At 42.0% G+C, this 17,648-nt stretch overlaps 1 protein-coding gene across 2 annotated transcripts in view; it reads left to right on the top strand.

Annotated features, from left to right (window-relative positions):
* Window positions 1-17,648, top strand: part of KDM2B (lysine demethylase 2B) — a 119,196-nt gene that overhangs the window by 14,829 nt on the left and 86,719 nt on the right. For both annotated transcript variants that reach the window (XM_075718075.1, XM_075718074.1), the window contains exon 5: window positions 15,439-15,617. In XM_075718075.1, coding sequence (XP_075574190.1) covers window positions 15,439-15,617 — 179 coding nt within the window. The remainder of the gene's footprint in view (window positions 1-15,438; window positions 15,618-17,648) is intronic.

The following is a 17,648-nucleotide window of genomic DNA, read 5'->3' on the forward strand; positions in this document are numbered from 1 at the left end:
TCACAAGGAAATAACAACAATTGGTAGCCTAGCTTTTCTGATTTTCCCTTTGAAAACTCTAGTCCGTGGCAATAATAATAAGAAAAAAAAGGCGGGTTACTTGGTTACTTGGGCTTAGGTGTCTATTTTTTTTTAATGTTTCACCAGACTTCCAAAGAAACATTGCCATTGCTTGTTGGATTTTTTCTGTTTTCATTGTTTAAAAAAAACACAGATACCAGCTGTAATTTAGTTTGGTAATGTTTATGACCTACTGTTTATGACTTGCATGTTCGTGTGCATGAATGTGCACCTATGTGTAATGTGTGTGGATGAAACACTCTTCCCGTACAGTAGCTTTACTTTAAAGAACAAACAGTTTAAACTGCACAGCTGGAATAATGGTTATAGCTAGACTCATACCTCCGTATGAAAGATACCCTGGATATTCTTTAAACCTGAGACAGTGGACTAATTTCAGCAGTTGGAATTTGTCTGATCTCTGAAACAGCTGTGAGCCAAGAATAGAAGTGGAGAAGAGGAGAGGAATTACTGGTCTGCTTAAGAACTTGAGACAGCTCTTGAAAGAACAACAACTCTGTTGTAATTTAATAACTATTAAGCTTTGCAGTTTCATTGTCTAAGGTAGATTCAATTGCTAATTTTGAAGGACACAATGTCACTGTCATCTCTTCATGAGTTGATTTAAAATTTGACAAAGAGGGTTGTTGGCCCTCTTGACATCTCCTTAAACATCTGCCACATCTGCACTAAAAGTTTGATGAGTGTTATTTCTGCAGGCTCCTTATTTTTCACTCTTGGCATGCCATGCTAGTGTATTGGTGGTGTTAGCATATGCATATGGACTACTTAAAAAACAAGTGCATAAGTATTGTGCTCTAAGTATTGGGGCTTGGTTTTATTCCAAAACTTGTTGCACATTTGCGATTGCTGTCTTTAGATTTGCATAGTATCTCGCTTTATGTCTTTTTTTTTTTTTTTTTTCCTTTCATGTTCTCCTACTCCCTTGTTTTAAGGGCTTCCAGAAGTTCAGAGAATTTATCCCCATTGTCCATTTCTTCTTCTCTGTAACTAGAGTCAGTCTTTCAGCTGGTAAACAGTGTATCTCAAGGATACTCCCAGCCAGGGCTACTGGTGAGACTCTCAGACACTGTTCTTTTTCCCTGGCTGCTAGTCATCTAAATGTAAGTCACAAAACTCTCTAGAAACTCTCCAGAAGTGTCTTTACCAAGAAAAAAAGAAAGAAAAAAAAAAAAAAGAAAGGGTCAAGCTAGCTGAAGAACTAATTATGGGGAGTAACAGGTATATGAAGTGGTAAGTGTTGGAACAGCACAATAGTTGTTACTAATTTTTCCTCAGACTGTGATTCTGAGTGACTTACTGCTTATGCCCAGAAGAGGCAGCTATACAGAATAATTTATGTTTTCCGGCCTCTTGTGTTGGCTTCTTCCACCAGTGGTGTTTCTGGGCCACAGCATGGAGAGGTGTCTGTCATAGATGGGCAGAAAAGAAAAAGTGTGTTTTCCCGGATGTGTCTGCTTGAATCTCCATACACGCGTACCTGTGTGAATGCTTTGTGCTAATTACAGTAAAGAACAAAGGAAGTACACTTGCTAATGCCTTTGAGCAAGGAGAAGGGTAACTGCCTTGTTCAGCAAGCTGTTCAAAAGCCAGGGCTTCTGTGTCACTGTTGACCATCTCTAGCCTCTGCTACTCCTGAATTCAAGGACCAAATGCAATCATTTGCTTTAATCTTTGATGTCAGAAAGCCAAAGGATTCAATTTTTTCATTTGTTTGATTTTTGTCTTTATATTATCCTTCACGGACATCATACGATCTGAAGAATGGAGCACTGAGTAGTTTTGGAAGCTATGAACCATGTAAAGGAGAGAGAAAGAGGAAGCATACACGAATGTATGCATCAATCTGAGCTCCTTTCTCTTTCTTTGATTGTTTGGTTTTTTTTTTTTTTAGTGGTTTGCTTGGGTCAGCACTGATTGAGTTTAAAAGAGTATCTGCTTCTCTGAGGCATCTGCAGTGTCTCACCCTTTGACTTGTAATTGATGTCTGCGCTGCCTTTGTCTTCCTGGGTTGTCACAGTCTGCCCAGGAGCTCACTGGGTAGGTGTGGAGTCCCTGCACAAGCGTGGTGTCTATATCTGAACAGTGATGGCTAGTCTAGATGGATTTGCTTTTCTTTTTGATGTTTAGCTGACTTCTCTTCAGTTTGCATGCCACAGGCTGGCAGTCTATTGCCATCGAATCCCAGCTTTTACACTCATACCTAAATAAACTCAATAAACCCCTAAATAAACCTAAGTGGTGCTGCTGGGTCTGTAACATGCATTGCCTCCTCTCTGTACAGGCTGCAGTAGCTTTGTGTGCCAGGGTATGTATTATACACCCCCAAAGTCAAGCTTGCAATCCCGGCTAGTGGCAAAAGGGGCGATTTCAAAACATGCAGAGGATTGTCAGAAAGAAAAGAGACTTTCAGTTATTGTGATCCCTGGGCTGAAGAGGTTAAAGTTGTGACCACAGCGGTCACTTCTGTAGGATCAGCAGCATTGTTGTATGCAATTCACCGTGCCCAGCCGGGCATTGTATCAGTGGGAACAGTGCAAGTACAGGACTTACACTATTCATGGGGTGGTCTAACAACTGACATCAACTCACTGATTGATTTTATTTAACTAACTCACTAAGGGTTTATTTATAGAATTAAAAAAATAAGTGTAGGAGCAGTGAGTATTTTGCTGTTAAAATCTGATGCTGTAGACTAGACTGGGCCATAATGCTTACGTGGACAGAAAATGTTTGGTTCCCTTCATTTAGCTGCTGTGTTCACAAACTGTGTTGAAAGGCTTTGGTGTTTTCATCTTGTATAAAGAATCCTCGTCAAGTTGAAAGCAGCAAACCTTTTAATTGTGATAAAATTTGGGCATTGAGGTATGGCAGTAAAAAGCAAACATGACGAAGCTCCAAAAACTGTTGCAGAGAGCAATCTTCACCTGGCCCAAGGAGATGATGCACAAGATGGGATCTAGTAGATAATTTCAATATTTGATTTCTGTGATTCTGTCAAATCTTTAAAGACCTGGCGGTAGGCTTTGATCTCCAAGACAAAGGGTGAAAGGAAAACGAAGGCTCTACATCTCCTGTTGCTTTCTTTGCAGGGAGGAGCTGAAGAGATACCTGATTATTGCTGGGTTTTGCCTTCTCATTAGAAACACCAAAGAACAGGAGCTGAGCCAAAAATTTCAGTTGCAAATTGAGCGTTTAAAGAAATATGTGTGAAGGTTTCTGCCTCAACTATGAGTTTATAATCATGGTGTCAGTGGAGAAAGATAATAGAATAAATTACATCATTAAATACCAGACGTTTGCAAGGGAAAAGACCTATAAATAAGGGGGTTTGGCCCTGCAAGTGCAGGTCGGCCTTCCCTTGTGCTGCTGACAAGTATTGGTTCTGGAGGAGATGCTGTGTGCTGTCATACATCTGCCCATGGTTTATTCACTAAGTGAATAAGATGTTAAGGAGTTCATTGTACTGCACTGAAGTGAGCAACTGAGCTTTCTTTAACATCGGTGGAAGAAATTAGACCTGCAGAGGAGTATTTCACTGGCTGTTAAGGTTTTTTCACAGGGGAGAGACCTAAGCAAGCTTTGTGAAGTTTGGCATCACAACATTTTGCTCATTGTAGGAGTAACTGCAATTCCACAGTGTAATGGTGCACAGTGAATAGCATGGCCTTTTTTTCCCCAGGTGGAAACTGGGCTGAAAGGTGAAATGATCTTCAGGTGCCTGTTCAGTGCAGTGCTGGAAAATTAGTTTAGGGACTCTCAGTTTCTAGTTTTCCCGTAAACTGTAAATGATGTACTGAACACGGTGAGCCATGGCCTCTTCTGTGCAGGGGACTGTGATGGGGTGGAACAAGTTCCCTGACTAGTTAATGTAAGCAGGCTGATTTAAATAATTTAAATTCAGTTGGGACAGAAAGGATTACTGCCTGTCAAGTGTACATAACAGCCATAAGCTATGTGAGGCTCTGTATCTTTCATCTAGCCATTTTTGTTCTGTTAAATACCTATGCTGCTGTAGTCCCCAGGAACTCCAGCTAAAATGAGAATATGCATGCCAGGTACTTCACAGAAAGACAAGACGCCCCCTAATCCATACTTCTGGAAGTAGGTGATAATGAAAGGGGGATGGAAAGAGATGCAACCATTTTAGGTAATGGTTATTCTGGCTTTATAAAATGTGATTTTTATATATATATATTGAAAACTGTACACACATTTATAGATGAATACATATACATATGTATAAACTTCATTCAGTACTCTATCAATCATAAGTTGTGTCTCCACAGAAGAGAAAACTGTGGTGGTGGTGACTGCAGATCAGGAGGGAGGGCAGAGACCATGTAAAACATTTCTTTTACATTAGCATACATTTCTTCTGGTGCGTTAGCACAATAGTTCCTGAGTTGGCTGTGCAAATATGTTCCGCTTTCTGTTAGTGGCTACTCAAAAAAGCTGAAAGCAAACTAGATAACTGTCTCTGAGTAACTACTTCCTAATGATTTTTTGGTTCATTCCTCCTGCGTGTTTGCTCCCCCTCTCAAATTGATCTGTTCTGAAAATTGTATCATGGTTGAATTCACATCAAACTACAAAGCAAGTCGAGAGGCTCATAGTGTGGTCTGTGGGCAAGTAGGGGAAATTTTGTCTTAATCAATGTACAGTTCTCCATCCTGTGAAAGAAAATTAGCCGTGCAGATACAAAAGAAGGACAAAGCAGCCACACACTGCAGTTCAGAAAACTTTCCATCATTTCTGCTGAATAGGGACCTAGTGTTGCTTTTTCTATAGAGCAACGCTCCATTTGTTTCAAGGAAGTTGTGAAATTGGAGACCGAGAGGAGTTAGGAGGGAAGCTCATTAGAGAAACTTTGTTGTGGAGTGCTTCCCAAAATTCAACAGGCTGCTCAAAGGAAGTGCAAAAGTCTGCCCTCAGACTTGCGTCTAAGTCTTGATTAAGATGTATGGTTCTCCCCCTGTGTGGGTATTTGTCCTGTGAATGGGAGTGCCATGTTTGGGAGAGCAGAGGAGCTGAGTCAGGAGTCATGAGCTGCTGGAGTCTTGGAGTCTTGTGTGGAGGGATAGGATAAGGAGGAAGCAGTTGAGGTCTTTGCTCTGTTCCTAGTGTCCAAATAATGCATTTTTCAAAATGCAGTGGACCAGGCTCTTCTAGGGGGGAGGAGTCAACACTGATCTCATGGGAGGGGAGGTACTTGCATGAAATATTTCCATTCATTGTAAGATTTCTCCTCTTGTTGCTCATGGGGGAGGGGGGTTGTGCCCCACGGTGTGATCTGTGCTTGGCTTGCTCTCTGGGTTCTGCTTTTTTCCATTTCATGTAAGTGGGACTGTTAGAATATTAACCAAAGCTGAGTTAATGAAAACATCCTCGTTGTTCTCGTGGTTTGGAAGGCCAATGTCTGTGTAGTTTTATAAAAACCAACTTGTGAACATGTTCTTCAGCCTGTGAGGATTCAGACTGAGGGTTCCTCAGACTCTGGATCCTGCAAGTCACACCCTAAATTCATCAAGGGACTCAGATCCACAAGTGAGGGTACATCTCCCTGATAGCTGAGAGGAGCAGGGAGATCCAAGAGCACTTTGAAGACAGGAGATAAGGATGGCTCCTTGCAGGATGAGGCTGAGCTTGGATGTTCCTCATGAACAACTGTAAAATAATTGCATGTCAGTGCTGTTCCCATTGATCTGAGAATCCCAACCCAAAATGTGTGCTTTAAGGGAGCTGGCTACAAATTTTTTCAAGGGGAAAAATGGAAAATCAGAATGCAGTGTATGTCAAGGCCAGTGATTTGTCTCAGATGTTCTAAGGCTATTTGCAGTATTACAGCAACATGTGTTTGAGATCCAGTCTTTATAAAAACGAACAGTTCCTCCATCATATTGTTTTGTGGCCAAAACTTGTTTTAAAATCTCCCACTATTTTTTAAAAACAATTTGTTTTTAAAATCAAGTTCCAAATGTCCTCATAGTCATGCTGTTGGGGCTGCCAACGTGCTTCATGCTTTGAAGTTTCTCTGTAATTGGGAAATGTGCTAAGTCAGACCTCAACTAAAATCAGCAAATAAATGTTACCACTGAAAATGATAACTTCCAAGTGCCTCTAAGCTAGGATGGAGTCGAACCAATGGTCTATCAACAAAGGGGTTTATAAGTACTGTTGGTGTGGACAGACTTCTAGCTGTTGCATTTCTGTTTAAATGTGAGAACTACGAAGAGGAAACATCTGGACAACAACAACGAAAAAAAAGCACTGTTTTATTGAAGCGATTCATTCCAATTCTGTCTAGCAGGTTTCTCTTTTCCAAAGTACAGCACTGGAGACTTATTAGCTCATTCTTTTGTCTTTGTCTGTCTTTCTTTCTTTTCCCTTGAGCGACCTCTCCTGTTTTCTTTGTATCCCTTTTTCTTTGATGAGGCTACTGTACTGTACAGAACTCATCTTACTCCCTAATCTCATAGTAGCTTGTGAGGAAGTACAGATAAATCCTTCCAGACTTGAGCAAGTGCAATTAGGATACTCTTACCAACCATGAGCCAATAATGATAGAGAGATCAACACACTTTGCTGTAAGCAGGACCAGTAGGACTTGACAGGTGGGTTTTTGTTTGTTTTTCATGGGATCTGTTAATTCTTTGTGGGACACCAGCACTTGTGTATGTTGATCGGACAACAGAATGTGATTTCTGAACTGCCCCTCCCTCTGCTCCCTGTTTGCTCAGGGCTAGGAAGAATTACAAAGTTGTGGAACTACGCTGTGTTCTCTCCCGGGCAGAATTAAAATTAGAAACTCGTCCTCAGAGTTTCTGAATAGATTTTTTGCAAGTGAAGGTTACATCACTGATTTTCCTACAGTCTGAGGGCTCTGCCTAATTTGCTGAAAATTGAAGCGGTTTGTAGCAGCTCTGAAAGAACCCTTTGGGACTCTGGCATCCACCGATATTAAGGTGGAGCAGTGCACGTATAAAGTGGAAATCTCTCTATATTAAAGTAGCGTATTGCAGACTTTCAGAGGACATTGCTTCATTTAACACACGCTGGTTTTGTGCCTCTTAAATAGCTTATTGTTTAAGAAGAAAAGCTCCAGTCTGTAATCAGAAGGGGACGTTGGGGCTATGGTTTGGTGTCACTATCTGATTTCCCACAGCAGCTGCCAGCACTAGTGCTCCATGCACATCCCTTACCCTGATGTTTGTGGAACTGTGCTGTGAAGCAGGCAGGGAGCTGACTCCGCTTAAAAAAATTATTTAAGCCTCATCAGTTTCTTGAGTACTGGTGAACAGTTTGTATCATGAAACCAGGACCTGGGGCAGAGAGAGGTTAAAACTTACCCAGTGTTCCTGATAGACTGGAAATAGAAACTTGTCTCTCTAATTCCAGAACCGTGCTCTGGTGCCAGACCATCTTTTTGTCGTCTAAACTGACATCTAGTCTTCACTATTGTGGCCTATTATGTGCCCTGGTATAGTGTCTCTATTCTTTGTGCTACCCACTGTGTCTAACAACTTGGGGTTTTGCCATACCAATTAAGCAAGTCTAAATTGGTGCCCTTCTCTTCCTACTGCTGGCATTGCTCTCCTATCCCTTTCCTGTGTGCTGGCTCTGGCTTTGCTCTTTCTTGCAGTGAGGTGGTTCAGAAAGTGAACTGGCAGAAAACTCACCCTGTCTTCCTCCCTTGCAGAAAGCGGGGGGCGAATATATATATATATTTTTTTTTTTTAATGCTGGTTTAGCTCGCAGCACTAACCAGTGCTGGGTTAAAACATGATGGATGTAGCCTTCTACCTCTGTCGTGAGTTTCCACAGGGGAGCTGTGCATCAGAAGAGTGCCTGATGAGTGAGCCTTGATCCATGATTAGGGCTTCTGTGCAATAAAATAAATAAAAAGAAGGTAATTGATACTGTCTCTTTATGCCTTTTTTTTTTGGCTCTTAGAAATAAAAATGAAATATTGTAACACTTGCTTGCCTATGTTTAGCATGTCCGCTGACTTGCCATTTTGGAAGTAGAACCATTTCTAATTTTAGAGCTGAGCTTCCTGTTTAAGCTCTCTTTAAGTTTGGCCTAACACAGTCAAACTCTAAAAAAATCTTAGTTAAACTGGGACAGTTTTGCTAAAAACAGTCATGTTCATGTCCGGATATAAACAGCAGTAAATCTGCTTTGAATGAACGATATAATAAAATTTAAACGTCTCAAAAGGATGTATTTCCATGATGTCAAGACATGAAAGTGAAGCTGATGTGTTGATGTGGTCCCGGTCATCTCAAAGCCTCTGTCTACAAGGGGATTTAAAAATGCGTTGTCCACGTGGGAAAATTAACCAGAACAGCTATTTTAGAATAACTCCCCATAGTCACACTGTTCTTCTGCAGTAAGCATCCTCTGCTTTAGCTCATCCAAACTAGAAAAGAGCTGTCTTATTCTGGAGGAATAGCCCTCCAAATCCTAAATATTTCATGGTAGTTGTTATGCTTTAGTGTCCTAATTTACCTTTGTCCAAAATGACCTTCAAGTGTAGCTATGTCTTTACCTAAAAATATTTATTAATATCAGTGTGTTCTGGAAGTCTGATGTAATCACAGTTATATACATCTTAAGATGTTCCCATTAAAGTGTGGATACTAGATGTGTGGTGGTGTTGCCAGCCCTTTGATGGGACACCTTTAAAGACCAGTCTAGACCGAAGGATAGCTGCAGGACTGCTGATCCAATTTACACGTTAATCGGTAACTTGAATGGTAGTTGAAGGTCGTCTTCCATTTCCTAATTGCCAAGTATCAGGAAATCAAGGCTGTAATGTTTCTCATTATGGGCTGATGATGAGATTTCAGGAGGCAGAAAAGGCAATCTAAGGGAAGAGGCAGTCTTTCCCTCCCAGTTCTGGCTGTTCCACCCCTGCCTGTGCCGTGCTGGCTCTTGATCTTGAGGTCCTTCTCCTGGTCCAGCTTTGGTGCATGGCTAGCCCCTCAGTGAGCTGAGCCAGTTCACACTATCAGCAGAAAACTAGAAAAGCAGGAAAAGGAAAATATCTTCCTGATATCTTAGTAATCTCCATTTGCTTGCCCCAAGGTCAGAGGATTGCCAAGGTCAAAGTGAGAGAAGGTCAGGGCGGTACAGCCAGGACAGGGGAGGTGAGACCTTTGAGGAGCAGGGTGCTTTTGAATCATCTCAGCCATCTCCCAAAACCTCTCCTTGACAGAGCTGGATGTTGAGTTGCAGGCTGGGCTTTGGCACGTGTTGCCAGATGCCCCAGGCACAGCTATGCTCTTCTTCCCACCATTAATGTTACTGGTGGAGCACATCACAAGGAAGTATAGCTTGGAATTTACAATGTAAATAAGACCATAAAAAACTAAATTGTCCTTTCCTTGGTGGGGTGTGTTTCTGTGTCAGAGGCAACTTTCCTAAAAATAAAAGGAGAATAGATTGCACTGATCCAATCAATGCTCCTTTGTACTTGTCTTTCGGAAAATAAAGGACTCTGCTATTGCCAGATTAACATGCCATTTAACGAAATAATTTCATTTCTGTAGGATTCTTAGTATGCAAAGACGCTCTTGATAGTGTAGCATACAATGATACTATAAAATGCTATTAACATGAAATTATTTAATTTTTATAAAATTTTTCCTATATTTTATCTGTTACCATTAAATATGTTTTATGTTGAGACATTTTAGGAAATGATCAATGGTCTTAAAATAGAGTTGATAAATAAAACGTAAGATTTTCAACAAAGTTATATCCCTTCCCACTTTCCTTAGTACTTGTAGTATTTTCCTTTTTGTAATTGCTCTTTGCGTGCTAGCTCTGTCTTTTCAGCTACCTGAAGTATGCTTATACTATAGGTTAATGCATTTGGATACTGTATACATATGAAAAGTAAAATGTTTCTTTGTATATGGACTTTTTTTTTTTTCCCCCCCTATGTGGTTTTCACTGGCTGAAGTTTCAAAGAATCACTGAAACTTACAGTTTATGTTTTGGGTAGATGTAAGGATACTAACTGATTCTATATAATGCCACTGAAACACATTATTTGCCCTGAGCCTCTTTCTTTAATCTAGTCCTGTAGCATTAAGGCTTAAGACTTTTTGCTGGCTTAAGCTCTTCCTGTAGACATGCTCTAAATACCTTACCTTTTGTTGCGTGAAAAAAACTAATAACATGGGTTATTGCAATTTGGCAGTTTTATACCCAATGATAAAGCTGCAGACACTGAAGAGGAGAAGGGGCAAGGTACATAGCAGGTACTCGTAGCTTTACATCTCCATAAGAAGGAAATAATTTAACCCCACTGAAAAGGCTCTTGCTCTAGAGCCAGCATTCATGGACCTGTTGGAGCGGGTCCAGAGGAGGGCCACAAAAATGATCCGAGGGCTGGAGCACCTCTCCTACGAGGCCAGGCTGAGAGAGTTGGGGTTGTTCAGCCTGGAGAAGAGAAGGTTGCAGGGAGACCTTATTGCAGCCTTTCAGTACTTAAAGGGGGCCTATAGGAAGGATGGGGGCAATCTTTTTAGCAAGGCCTGTTGTGACAGGACAAGGAATAATGGATTTAAACTAAAGAAGAATAGATTTAGACTAGACATAAGGAAGAAATTTTTTACAATGAGGGTGGTGAAGCACTGGAACAGGTTGCCCAGAGAGGCAGTGGAGGCCCCATCCCTAGAAACATCCCAGGCCAGGTTGGACGGGGCTCTGAGCACCCTGATCTGGTTAGAGATGTCCCTGCTCACTGCAGGGGGGTTGGGCTGGGTGGCCTCTAAAGGTCCCTTCCAACCCAAAGCATTCTGTGATTCTATGTGCTGGGGAGCTGGTGGGCGTGGGCAGATACCTGGGCGAGGGGGTGTGAAGAGGAAAGGCAGAGAGCACTGCAAAGGGGGAGCTGGATGGCTTGGGGATGCTTGTTTCGTGGTGGGCCAGGCTGTGCTGGGGAAAATGCTGGGTGAGGAAACTTCACTGGGAGGCATGGGGGAGAGATGTGTGCAAGGGTGGGAGCCAGACTCTGATTTCCCTGTGTTCTTCTGTGCCCTCTGGTGGACCTGGGAGCGATGGTGTTGGTACGCGTCTCAACTTCAGTTGTTCTTACCCTGGGTCTGAAATGCAGGGAATGTGGTGAGTAGCTCCACTTGAGCAAGGACTTTCTGCTCTGATTCATGTCCCTCCCAGTTAGTATGGGATATCATAATAGTCTCCTGTGGTTAGCAGAAGAATACGTGCTTTCCAGCTCCAGGAGCTCCGGAGGGATTAACCGGGATGCAAGTCAAAGCTTCAGTCTTCAGGTACAATTAACCCGCTAATGAAGCTAGCAGATTTCCTAAGGCTCTGCCAAAAAATCCTGCTTTACAAACCATGGATTTTTTTTCCCTGTAAGAAGTATAAAGATTAGAAAGGACCAGCAGGCCCGTCCCTTGGCATTTAAGGTTAGTTTCTGGTTGGAGACACTATATTGTACCTTGGGCACAGATCTTAATTCAGTCACAAAGGGTTAAAATAATTCCCCATGGTAGCTTTATCCTCTTAATGGACGGGCTTGATAATCGTGCTTACAGAAAGGACATTTTGTCTTTCCTCTGCAGTGGGAGAGTTGCACCTTTTCCTGCCGGTGGTGTGCTCGGAAGAGACAGCAGCCTAGAAAACACTTGGTGTAATTTTCACCTCTGAATCAAACCTCCTGTGCATTTCTCATGTTCTACTGCATGGTTCGTGTTGCTTTGCTTATGGACCACCTCTTGCTTCCGCTGCTCCTAATATCAATGCTAAATCCACGTCAGGGGAAAGGATGGGCTATTCCGAAGACTGGAGCCTGGTGGCCTGGATAATGCAAGTCTGAAGCTGGTTCAGGTCAAGGCAGGGGAAGGCAGTGCTTCACCTTTTTAGAAATGGGAAATGGAAACTGTTGGACCCCAGAGGAGATTATTATAGTCCCAGAATTTCCCATTCGCTGTTCATTCTCTGGCAAATAGTTACAATATTTTATACGTGAAGCAAAGTGTGGGTTCAAATTCTGCAGCGGAGATCGACGAGAGCTTTGCTGAATGACTTCGGAGTTGGAGCCAGTCGCTCCTGAAGTCTCTCTGGGGCTGACTTGGTGAAGCTGTGATTTGTGAAAGCGTTTGCTGATGCAGGGAAGGTGCCCATATAACTTGCATTCATGAAGTGCAGTTCTCTTTCTGACTACAGGACAGGGTTTGCCTCCCTGTTGCTCTCAAAATATTTTTGCCGAGAAGCCCAGAACAGAGAGGAGCTAATCAACTTGTGCAGGGTGGGCAGTAGGAGGCAGGGACTCTGCGCAAGTAATTTTTCCTCCAGGTGTTTGTTTCTGTGTAAAAAATAATTATATTGCAGCATCTAGCAATGTTGTAGGATTTAATCTGTTAAAACCTTTACAGCATCTTGGTCACTAGGCCTCTAAATAAAGGGAACAGATATTATATGTGCTGTTCTCCCCCCTTAATTTTACTGTGGATTTTACTAATATGTGGGCTGGATTAACTTAATTTTTTTTTTAAGGTTTCAAATGAAGCATGGTTCTAAAGTAGCTTTTCCTGATGGCTTTGATTTTCCAGCTTACATCTTGGCAACTGATTCTTCCCTCTCCTTGCTTTTGTCAGTTCCTCTTGTCAAAGATGGCGCTAGCTTGTTTCTTAGTTACTGTCTTTGTGATCCTTTGGGGATTCGCTTGTGCTTGATGAGTAAGCAGCAGTAGAGGAGGAAGACGTTTCTTCTCTAGGCTGTAAAATCCCCTCCAGTGAACCCTAGCATCACCACTTTGCCTCTGAGTCACATCTGCCGCAGGAGAGGAAACGACGCCTCTTAATCCCACACCATCCAGGCGTTGTCCAGTCAAGAGTTATATAGAAAAAAAAATGCTGGGAAGCCAAAGATGAGGTGATGCATGGTGCACTGAAGCTTCCCACGTCAGCAGTAAGAGTTGCTCTTTGCCAGCTAGGGATCCAGGTATATGTTAATCCATGCGCGACGAGTACTGAGCTGGAGCGAGGAATATGGTCCGTACGAGGGCAAGAGGCTGCCAGGGTCGCTGGGATCCCGCTGGGACTCAGTATGCTGCATTGGGCTTGATTGAGTGGGCTCCTTTCTTAGAGGACAGGGCGAGGGTGTGGGAAGAGGATATCTAGGAAATGGTTAACAAATGGTACATCAAATAAAATGTATGTCGGAGATGTTCAGAAATCCAGCCTGACCTGAGATATCTCAGCCTATCACCGCTTTTTGGAGCCTCCGTGTGCTTCTTTCCCGTGTTCTTTACCTGTCTCCCCTTCTGGATGTTATTTTTTAACCTTCTCCTAGGGGCAGGAAAAAGAAGAAAGAGCTGAACCTTTTCAGTAAAGAAGATACAAAGTTGGCAGTAAGCCAGAACTGCTAGGAAGTGGGCAGTGAGCACAAGGCTGTTAACCTGTAATTATACATCTCAAATTTTGCGAGCAGTACTCCAGGAATCATTATGTACAGGCTTGTTTGATAGTGCTGTGGTTTAAGAGAAAAACATCCCCTCAAATTACTCTTTAATTTGGAAGTCAAGAGACTATCAATTCAAATCTTAGCTCTTCTGCCCGTAATTGATAATCGTGTACATTTAACAAACCTGCTATTGAACTGGGCTTCACATTTTTAATTCTCAGGTAACTGCTGATTTTTCCTTCAGAAAGGATAATTGAGAGGCTGTACAAGGTCACTTCCAGCAAAGCTGAGATCAAACCTAGACTATAATATGGCAGATCCCAGACTCTGCCACGCAGTCCTTCAAATATAATTTGTCGGTATCTGCGTACTTAACCTGTCTGGGCTGTAGCCACTGCTTTAATCCCCAGGCACTGGAAGCCAGAAATCAGGCTGGCTTTTATTCAGGGGCTGTTTAACAGGACTTCACCCCAGGTGCTAACCTATTGAGTTGAAAAAAGACTATTCCCCCCAGATAGTAAAGTTAACAGTTAAAAAAACAACACCAAAAAAACCCCAACTCAAAACTGGATTTTACGTATGTTGTTTCAAACATGCAAGTACCAAATTTAAGGACTCTCATGCTTTTTCACACACAACTAAACTTTCTCTCCGTCCTGCCTCAAGGTGGCAACACTATGTACAGTCCCGAGCTCAGAGTAAAGATGAAATCCTGTTCACAGGCCTCTTCAGAGTTTGACTGACGGGCCAGTGGGACTATTCCAGATTTACACTGTATAAATTCTTCTTTTTGATTACAAAGCTTTATGGTCTTGAGTTCCTTTCCAGAATCATTATCACATCTGTCACTGTCATTGCTATCAGTGGCTAAGGATGTTTTTAATGGAATGATGCAATCCAAACTATCATTCTTGCTGAAATACTGCTCCCAAGCACACAATAGGCCAGGTGCTGTAATTATTAATAATTCCCTCTGATGGCATATATCGGCCCTCCATTTTGTTTCAATGCAATTTATTTTGAGTTATTTCTTCGGCAGTGAAAATGGTTTTGGAGTGATTTTTTGGAAGTGTTGCGAGTTTGTTTGCTGCAATCCTTCTCTCCTGGAAATGAGGCATGTCTCTCATGGGCTCCCGTTCGCTCACACACAAATGAACTGCTAATTAGGATGATGAAATTGCTGGGAGAGGTGAAACCTTCCAGTTGGCCAAAGAGAAAATTGTGGATTAATCTGTGTAAAGCTGAAGGCTCGACTAAAACTGCTGTTCAACATTCTGGTGCTAATGAGACTTGTATGTCTGCCACTCGAGAAGCTGAAAGTATGTCCTGTAGTTTTTGTTGAGAGATCCAAAGTGGGGGCTCACTCTTCTATGGCATTTAGTGCTTTCATCTCCACTGACGATGACTGAATTGAGACTGCTCAGCAATCTGTATAAGGTGTTCAGCAGTTTATAGCATCCGGTGATGCAAGGCAGTTTGCTCTTTATGGATGATTTTTATACATGAGTAAAAGCATCTTGAGAGGCATATGGATGTTTAGAAAATTGCAGAGGATGATTTGGAGAGCTATTTGTCTTGCATGCCCCCTGCTACCGTATTATATCGCTTCTTCATAGTTTTTAATGTACTTCTGCTCATGTCAATTCACATAAAGGAGGAAACTCTCCATCTCTCTGAAGCAGAGACACCAAATGACTTGTTCAGTGTCATACTGGACACAAAGTCCACTTCCAAGATAGTTCCCTGCTGACTGCTGGAGCTGCTCAGGACCCTTGGAGGTCTCTCATCCTCTAATAACAGTTTTCATGCAGTCGTTGAGAATTTATACATATATATAATAATATATATATTTTTTTTAATATATAAAAATAACGCAAAGGTAAATGTTTTGAGAGTGCCTATGTGTGTTTGCAGGAAGCCGGCGGATAGTGGACGTGATGGATGTGAACACGCAGAAAGGTGTTGAAATGAGCATGTCCCAATTTGTGAGATACTATGAAACACCGGAGGCCCAGCGTGAAAAACTCTACAATGTCATCAGCCTGGAGTTCAGTCACACAAAGCTGGAGAACATTGTCAAGCGCCCCAATGTGGTAAGGGATCCTGTGGTGATGGTGTTTGTTTTCAGCTTCTTCCCAGTCATCAGTTGCTTGTAAGAAATAAAACATGGAGTTTAAACAAGGTGATGTGAAGTACCTGTAACTCCTGTCCATCTAGTGTTAGGATCTCATTTTTACCCAAGTAGAAAGGTAGTCTCCTTGACAGTGGAACTTAATTTACAGGAATTAGGTACCTGATGAGCTCTTAATCATGCAATTTGCACAGATACCCAGTTCCTCTCATGGTATTTAGGGGAAATTCCATCCAAAATTAAATACCTGTCTATTGTTTTTCTTCCTCTAAGGAGGAGGAAATTTAAAGCTATTATCAGGAAGCTCAAATGTCTTATATACGAACCCTCCTATTAACTAAAAAGTGTTCAGCAGGCTCCAAAGCAAGAAAGTTGACAACACATATATTACATGTAGAAATTTATACATAATTAAATCAGCATAATTGCTGCTGTGTCAGAATTGGCAGTGTCAGAGGAAGGGGGTAGATTTGTACACATTTTTTAAAGGTAGAGGGCTCTTGTGATTTTGTTTCCCAATGGAGTCACCGGCAGTGAAACAGTGACCTTGTTAGTAAAGATGATTTCATTTATCACTAAAACGTAGCCATGTGTGGGTGAGAATTAGAGCATCAATTCAGTAATACGCAGGGATGGAGTAAATAGCACGGGAGGTTTCAGAGTGTCTCCTCAGGACACATGGCAGAGACTTTGGGCATTGGTCCTGGTTGATCAGGGAACAAAGGGACTTCTCAAAGCAGAATGCCTGTGCTGCTTGTTCCCTCTCTATCTGCTCGTGGCACTGGATGCTCAAGGCACTGCTGGGTGTGAAACGATAGCTCTATGATGTTTTGTTTTCAGACGCTTTTCTCCTTCACATTTCTACACCCTATTCTAGTTATACCAGTATTTTTTTTTTGCTGGGGACCTCTCTGACCTATGTAGACAATATAAACACCACACTTATGCCTGAACAAGTCAAAAATAGGTGGCAGATCTAATTGCTGATTTGTAGAAGTAATTCTTAAGTAGGCTTTTGTGTTCTGTTATGCACATATCACAAATTGAATATTAAGCACATATTTAGAAGTTTGTGCAGGTTTTTGCTGTCATTCAGACACTAGCGGGCAGTTTGGAAGTGCTCTGGGGCCTTTCTGGTGTTCAGTTGATCCCTGTTTTCCCAAACACATCATGCTTGGTGAGCTTTTAAAACGTCTGTGCAAATTTCCTGGGTGCTCAGGACTGAAAAATGCAATTAGGTACCTGTTACCACACGTAAGTGAATACTTGATATCTGTTTAATATGGCCTGAGTGCTCAGTTATTTGTAAAACCAGGGATATTTAGATCTCCCTGAAAGAGAGATTTGCATTCCCATTAGGTACTTGGGAATAGAAGAGAAGGTACTGGGGGCTCAGAGAAAGTCCAGTACATCAAGTCAGTTACTAGTTGAATACTGTATTTGTATAAGTGGATCCCTTGAATTCTGCAGAGCTCTTTGAGCCCACGTAAGGCAGAAATACTTGATTCATGTTCCCTGTCATGTAAAGACTGTAGGTTGCAGTATCAGGATGTGGGAATTATTTCAGAATCAGTACTGTCAATTTTGTTTTCACATACAACTGTGGTATTTGTGGAATTGGTACTATTTCTACTGGCTGCATTATCTCCCTTTGCCTCTTCTCAAAGTACCGTGTGTTATCAACAGTACCTGGTGCAGATGGAGAAATAGATAGGGGCCAGCCCCAATCTGCAAGAATTTCATGTGCTAATTGCCATATTATGAAAATCCTCTGGGGATATAGTAGACTCATACAAATAACATTCTTGGGTGCACCTTTAAAAAGATTTAGCAGTCAGGAGGCTAAGTGGGGTGCTAACCGTGACTGAATTGGACTTCTCTGTTCTTGCTGCACACAGTCAGTGGACAGCTCTGTCGCCAGCGCCTAGGATAGGTCTTGCAGTCCTTATTGACCCAGAAATGGAGGTTCATTCACACATCACGATTTTTTGAG

This window comes from Pelecanus crispus, chromosome 11 (assembly GCF_030463565.1).
Source record: "Pelecanus crispus isolate bPelCri1 chromosome 11, bPelCri1.pri, whole genome shotgun sequence".
Taxonomy (NCBI): Eukaryota; Metazoa; Chordata; class Aves; order Pelecaniformes; family Pelecanidae; genus Pelecanus; species Pelecanus crispus.